This window comes from Anopheles darlingi, chromosome 3, assembly GCF_943734745.1.
Source record: "Anopheles darlingi chromosome 3, idAnoDarlMG_H_01, whole genome shotgun sequence".
Lineage (NCBI taxonomy): Eukaryota > Metazoa > Arthropoda > Insecta > Diptera > Culicidae > Anopheles > Anopheles darlingi.
The window spans coordinates 70908468-70915967 of NC_064875.1; the positions used below are offsets into that span (position 1 = coordinate 70908468).

General features: G+C 46.8%; 1 protein-coding gene across 9 annotated transcripts in view; it reads right to left on the minus strand.

Annotated features, from left to right (window-relative positions):
• Positions 1 to 7500, minus strand: part of LOC125953706 (titin) — a 45535-nt gene that overhangs the window by 4891 nt on the left and 33144 nt on the right. For 7 of the 9 annotated variants that reach the window (XM_049683428.1, XM_049683435.1, XM_049683433.1 and 4 more), the window contains 4 exons: positions 5580 to 6029; positions 4044 to 4141; positions 3772 to 3952; positions 2423 to 3670 (listed from right to left, as the gene is read on the minus strand). The exons of 1 other annotated variant lie outside the window; for it this stretch is intronic. In XM_049683428.1, the coding sequence (XP_049539385.1) occupies positions 3570 to 3670; positions 3772 to 3952; positions 4044 to 4141; positions 5580 to 6029 (830 nt within the window). In that variant the 3' untranslated portion in view covers positions 2423 to 3569. Of the gene's footprint in view, positions 1 to 2422; positions 3671 to 3771; positions 3953 to 4043; positions 4142 to 5579; positions 6030 to 7500 lie in introns of those variants that run through there. One more of the 9 variants, XM_049683434.1, reaches the window with a different exon arrangement.

The window sequence follows — 7500 nt, forward strand, 5'->3', positions numbered from 1 at the left end:
GGATGGTTAATCATTCTCCCAATTATAAAGATTTTTTTTAAGTGCCTATTCCCGTCAGGCGTTAGTTGACGCCTCAGGCGTAAAATTCATTTTTGTTCATTTTCGAGTTCATTATCGCCTAAGAAAATCACCCAGGCAATCGCTTTTTTGCTGGTAACAGCAGCCAGGCTAGTCAAGGTTTGTTCGATGCCAATCTGTGCAAGCCAGGAGCAGGAGTGGACCTTTCGGGATAGAAAAATGTGTTGGATCCATCGCTGGACGATAGTAAACCGAGCTGCGGCCGGGCTCCTTACATTGCCCTTATGGCCGAGTCTGCCGTTCTGGGTTCACGGGTGTTGCTGTCATGGCCATGGCTCGCTGGCGCACTTTCACTCTCGTTGAACGAACTTGGAGCGACCCGAACGGAACGAGTCGAGTCGATAGGGTCGCTACAGTTGAATGAGTCGCTCTTTTCTTGACGTGGTTCTTGACAGGTACCCGCCAGTTATGCGCCAGATGTAAGTTGCCAGTTTGTAGCGAATAATGGGAACACCTAAGGTTGCAGTTGTAGCTTAATGCCTCGAGTACGGACAAACTGACCTTGGCCGAGCTGGACCCTGACCCTAACCGACCCTGGAGGGTGGACGACGCTGGACTTTTTCAAACAGTTGTTTGTTCGCAGCAGCAGTGCAGGAAGCAGCTCGCAAAGGTACCAAACGCCCATTCCAAAAGTAACAAAAAGCTAAATTTTCACGTTTCCACCTTTTACAGGAGACGAAATCCCAAGAGTAACATCATGGAGTCCATCACCACGGGATTACGATCCTCCGGACAGAGTCGTGCACGGTTTCCTAAGCTGTCCGTTCAAACCAAAAATGTCGTTATCCCGGCAGAGGTTGCTAGTCGCTGCTGAGCTACTTGCACCGCTTGCGAAAGCTGTACCGTCTCCGAAAGTGCCTTCGCCGTCTTAGTGAAATGGGGCGCCAGATCGATTTTTCCACCCTCTGCGAACGGGACGTAACCTTTGGGGTAGGTAGAACCGTTAATTTAGAACGGCTTCTCTAACTTTTTCCACTTTGTTGCTCTTCCACAGCCACCAAGAGCCACAGCACCTCCTCCTTAGCAACAAGTGCAGCACCTCAGAGAGCAGCTCATCTTCATGAGACCAATGTACGGAAATTCTTCGAACAAGAGCTGGTTTTCTTGCCCGTGTGGCCTTGCTGTTCTCTGAAATACCTTCAGCTGGGCGCCTTCACCTTCAGTACTGGGACGTTTTCTCAAAGTCAGCCACCGGCACTAGCCTCTTCTGGCGTACCACCGAAACTACCAGAGCTGGTTGAGTTCCTTTCGTCTGGGAACTTCAGCAAACAATTAACAGCAAGAGCGGCCGGCGCTATTCGAGTGGGTGTAGATAGGGAGGAACGGCGTACTGGGCGACGAAGAAAATCTGCCGAGTTATAGACGTTTAAGTAGTTAGTAAGTGTAGTGTAGTCAGTTTCTAGTGAGGTAGGTAGGAAGTTAGTTAGTGAGGTAGTTTTAAGGAAATTATCAGTGTAAGGTTTACGAAAACTGCCCAAAAGCAAGGACGAAGTTGGGAAAATGAACAGCTAGGCTATTGACCGCTTTGCATTGAGCCGCCACAACTTTGCTAGAGGAACCAGAGTGACCGAAATTCGCGCCTCGCTACCTCCTGCCAAATGACGTGCGGAAGGCTGATCGTTCTCAAAATCCACTCCTGCGGTGGTGAGCAAGCAAACAAGAACTTAATGTGGAAGCTAAAGATTGGAGCAGCTCAGAAAAGGCACAACGCCTCTTGAAAGCAACGTCCACGAAAACCGTAATGTGGGCTACTCAGCAAAAGCCACTTTGGGAAGAAGTAAACCGGAAATTTGCAACAGCAAACGGAACTGGAAGAAAGGAGTTAAAAAAACAGAGTGTGAGCTCCGGCTTACCACAAATTTGGAGTAACAAAGGAGCCGCAGAGTAGAGCGACAACAGTACAACAGTGTGCCCTGGATTTCAAAAACGAAGCCGACGAGCCAAGCGGACGACAGATCGTTCGTTCAAGATCGTTCGAGTTAAAAATGGCCAAAAGATCTGTGCTCGAGCAGTTTTTATGGCTGCAATCATAAATTCGAGCACAGTGTTATAGCATATCACTTCGGGAAAATGTATGTTCTGCGGTCATAATCGTATCCACCTCACACAAAATTGCAGGGGAACTGAGCGAGCCTTCGAAGGTTTCCCCAAGGAGCTCTGGACCCCTTTCACTGAATATGTTTTTACCCTTTTGGACATTTTCACTGAATATGTTTCATCTGAAAATTTTTCGTTTGTCACTGAACAAGTTGAGTTTTCTTCTGAATTTGCGTAAATATTAATCCCAGCATACTTCGTCAAATGTCACCTATTAAACGGAAGCGGTAAGAAACTGCGATTTGGATCAAATATATACTTTATTTCTTGTTTGTTTCGTACACTGCAATTAAGCATGTTGGTTTACATCATATAAGAAAGAACAACTCGTTTTCAACTGACTATGATTTACGGCCCCGAATCTGGCGTCAAAATCTAGCGATGCGGTCGAAGCTGGCCAATATCTTGGCCTAAAAGGTTCGTATAAGATATTAGCGTTGAAAATGAATAATTGAAACACTAAAATTGCTTCGATAACAGCTTCAAAATGGACACTAGAAACACTTGCAAATCCGTGAAGCAAATAGGTCGTCGACAATTCGTAAGGGTAAACACGTTTCTAAGACTTGGATCCAGATCCAGATTCGTTTCCATCGGTTTTTTTTGTGACTCGTAGATATTTCATCAACAACATTTTCCTTTTTTGTGTTTCTTTTTTTGTATGTTTTGCTGGCAACTAACTTTGTCGGTGAAATGGGAAGGGGAAGTGAAATAAAACCACAAACTACATGGGAAGCAATGAATGTTGACATCCGGAGAGACACAACGCGTGTGCAGAAACTATTCCCGATGGACCAACGATCCACGAATGGATTTCAGCGAACAAACAGAGTGCCTCTCTCATTGTTGGATGTCACGTGAGTTTGCACTCCGCTACCATACTTCACGAAGAACGCGTATGCTCCGCGGTATGAGCGGCAGGAGGTAATCGATCTTGTATGCAATCTATGTTCCTCAAATTGTTCGATAAATGGAGCAGCGAAACATGAGCAAAAGCATAAGAAAAATTGTACAAATAGAAAATGAAGGAAAACTAGATAAAAGCAGAACACAGCATGACTGCAACACATTTGTGGATCGTATGCGATCAAATCAAGTTGGCATCTGCCATTCTCTCACTTAACAGCTAAACGTAAAAATTGAACTGAAACTAATCATTGAAACAATATCTCATTCGATTGACTTCTTGGTGAGGGGCTGGCAGTGATCGGCCATGATCACCACTCACCTCCTTCCGTAACGGGAAGGATATTTCGGAAGCTGGACTCAATCCAGCCGTACACCTGCCGTTGGCTTACCCGGGCCATGATATCCTCTTTCTCTCTCTCTCTCTGTCTCTCTCTCTCTCTCTCTCTCTCTCTCTTTCTTTCTCTCTCTGGTGAATTGTTGGCGCATTAGTTCGATCTCCAGTCACTGTTGGCGACCCTCAGCTCGGCGCTGGTGGCCGCATATCCGAGATGATTCTCGGCGAGACAGCTGTACCGGCCTGCGTCAGCTAAAATATTAAATACCGCATTAGAATAATCATGGTGTGAAAGTGGTTAAATATTGGCTTCATCCTCATCGACGATCACGCGCAACATACGCGAGCATTACCTTCGTAGGCAACGGGTAGCGACAAGCGGCAGACGCCGTTACGATATTCTGGCACATACTTGTAGCCATCCTCAATCGGTGCCTCATCCTTCGTCCAGCGGATCGATGGTGTTGCATCGCATGCTACGATGCACTCGAAACGCGCCGGTTGTCCACTGACAACTGCGATGTCCTTCAAAGGCTGCAATGGAGTATCGTTTTAGTAGAAATAATCGATTAAAGCACTCTTCTATTGCTCATTCATCATGATCTTTAGTAGCCCATATACTTACAGCTACAAACAGAGGCGTTTTTGTTGGAACACCTTCCTCCGGGTGTTTCACGTTCGGTGTGCTGGTCGTTGATCGGTTGAGTCCTTGTGCTGTTGGATCTGGGATATGTCAAGCTTTATCCATTAGCCACATATTACATTTGAGGGACATATATTTTTTTTATTTATACACATACATGATACAACGTTTAGGCGATAGCAAGTGATCATGCGAACGTAGCATCGGCATTGGTTGAGTGTCGCAAACGATTTTTACTCTGATTACAGTGCACACTCATACTTACCTTGGGAGTTTTTCATTCATATTGCTTAATCTTGGCACAAACTCACAACACATGCGCGGAAACACTAAAGCTTTTTCGGCAATCTTATATCAAAGCAAAAATGGCACATGCAAACACGAAGCAAAAAACACATAGACACGCCCCAAAAAAACACCCCGTTTTACCTTGCTTCCTTGCTTCGCCCGACTGAGAGTGAAGGGTGTACCTACGAGACTTAAGAATGATCGTCTGCAAGACCGCTGATCTATTCGGAGAAGAGATCAATCTTTCGCGATGGATTCTGTTGGCATCAGCTCCGCCACCGGTTCGCGTTGAGCTTGCCAGCTCAACCAGAAAATCTCATGTCCCAACAATTGCGCCAATAAATTATCAACACATCAAGGCATAACACGTCGGGGCCACCGTACGTTGTGGAGAGCGAACTCCTCGTGTTCTGAAAATACTGTGGAACCGCTTCTCGGCACGGCCAAAGTGTAATTGCTCAACCGTCAGCGGCGCCTTATGCTCGGCACCGTCGGCAGCGACGATGAAATGCTGGCAACGCCAACATCAACATTAAGAAACCTCTGAAAAGAAAACGTTGGGAAACCCGATCCGTACATCCTACCCACCAAGAAAACAGCTGCTACGGCAAACACTGATTTCACTGGGGGAGATCCGTACACCATTTTTAATCGCCATTATGTAAGACACTCGGCTACGGTGGGACCATTCGAACGTCGATTTGCGCCATAAACTCACTGAGCGGCGCAGTGCTGTCGTGAGGACTATTTGTGTGAATGCTGTCGCGTTGCCGTCAGCGAGCCAATTTACGCAAAAACACACCCAATACCACCGAAGACACATCCTCAAAGCAAGAAAGGGCGTAGAGAGCAGCGGCCTTGTGCTTTCTAGATTTAGTTTTCTTTGGGTGAAAGTGCTTGTTTTCCATGAGCTCGGGAGAGGATCGACTGTTGGGAGGCATATTCACATTTCATTCAGAACCAAAGTGCTGATGAAACAGCAACGAATTAACGAAAGGATGAGTATTAGTTGTGTACAACATTTAGCATGCTCGAAGCAACGGTCCTTTCTTTTGTAGACACCTAGAGGCTACTATATTGTTGCACGCTGATGTGAGAAACACTTGAGTGCGATGCAGACATCGAAAGCCATCGAAAGCGTTACAAACAGACAGAGAGAAGTGACTCTCAGCTAGCTTCTTGCGTCAGTGCCATTCGACATTCGTCCTTAACACATTCCAATGGCAGTACCTGGAGTGGCACAGTAGCTGTTCCGGTTGCTGTAACATCGAGACGGTGTGGATCGACCACTGCCGCCAGCGAACGACGTTGGTGTCACCGGTCGAAATGGTACCGGCCCGTACCGAGCACTAGCGTGCATTTCCGGCGCCGGAACGGAAGCCGACCGAACACCGTACGGTGTGAACAGGGGCGAATGACCACCACGACTACCGCAATGGCGGTAGTAGTCCTTGGTGCGCTCATGCTGCACTGGCACCTGGATGTCTCCAGCACCGAACTGAGCTGTATTCAGATAATGCGGATGCTTCTTGGCAGAGACGCCACCGGCGCTGCCGTTACGACTACCGGCACGACCGGCCACTATTCGATGGCCTTCTCCGGGAAATATGATACCGAACTCGTAGCCGAAATCGTACTTGAAGTAGATGATTCCGGTATCCGGATCGACATGCTTCGTACCTGCACAAAGTGAGAGATTTTTGTTTTTCGTGGTCCGACGAGAAAATATATGATAAGCAAATCGGTTAGCTAAACACGACACGCAGTCCTCAACTTACATTAAACCGATAGATTTGTGTAAGTTCGGATTGCTAATGTCAGTCGTAAAGGAAGGTAGTTAGTGCAAAGTAAAAACAGTAGCAACATGTCATAAAGTGAGTTTCGAATCGAAACAAGAAGCTATGGTTTTATGCTACCAAAAACGTTAAAAAATTAAAAGGAAACTACAAAACACAACTATAAAACTTGCACTCCCTAAACGAAACGAGAGCTCAGTAACAATAAAGCAAACCATACTAGAGTGGACAGACGATCTTTAATGGGATTGCGATGACAATGGAGAGTCGGAATGAGTTGGAAAAAAAAGAAAATTAAATCTCGCCAATGATCGTCATAGCGAAGAGGGTTGGGCGCTAGGTTACACGAAAAGGAAATGTCTCGGACCGTTCTGATGTAATGTGGACTAGATGTACGGTCCTGCAATGGGAAGAAGGCTGACCGGCTAAGAGAGTAAATTAGCAATGAGGGAAAAGCGATCGTCGCGCACTCGTGGGAAGGAGGTGACACGATCACAACAGCGAGGACTGTCGTGAAGCATCGTAAAAGTGAGGCAAAATATGATTTTTCTTGGCGGATAATGTTAAAAATAGATAGACCCCGTGTTCGAGGCATTCGATTGCTGACCCTTTCCGATCCCACCTCTCGCCTTAGCGTGAATGCGAGTAGCAGAGCTTTCCTAAAAATGCCTTGCAACTGGTGTGAAAGGTGGGGGGGCATAAAAAGCAAGACGCAAACAGTAACGCACGAGCGCCACCAGGATCCTTGTGGTTCACCAGGAACAGACGGCAGGAACAGCCGAGAACAACAAAACGAACGATCGGTTGGCGACAGCCAGCCACCATCTGACCGAACACCCGTCAACGGTCATTAGTAGTACGACCGACACAGAAGCGTCAGCGCCGGATTGCACCATCGTTCAACCACTACCATCACTATCACCGGCATGTGACGATGCGGAAGCCAGAGAAAGGGATTTCATTGCCCCTACTGCGGTGGCTCTCTGGGCCTCTCGCTGTACTCGATACCCCTCTGGGGCGGGCAGTATTATGTAATGAAAATCTTAATGGCGTGGTTGTGGTGACCACAAGTCAGATGATAAGGGGCATGCGCTAATGCCGCGTCTATCCGCGTCGTCAACATCTCGGAGGAAATCCATCAAAAATAGCATTCCCCTGTCGTCGTTTGGCGAGAATCCACCAAAGTTACCAGACACCTCACGCAATCGAGTACCATCGAACGGGTCAAACGAGTTCGTCCGCCCCAAAAACTCTTTTTTGTAATACTAATAATCGTAATGTTTGTAATTTAATAATCGCACGGCAAAAGGAATAGATGATGAAGCCATTAAGATTGCTAAAATGGAATGCTTTTG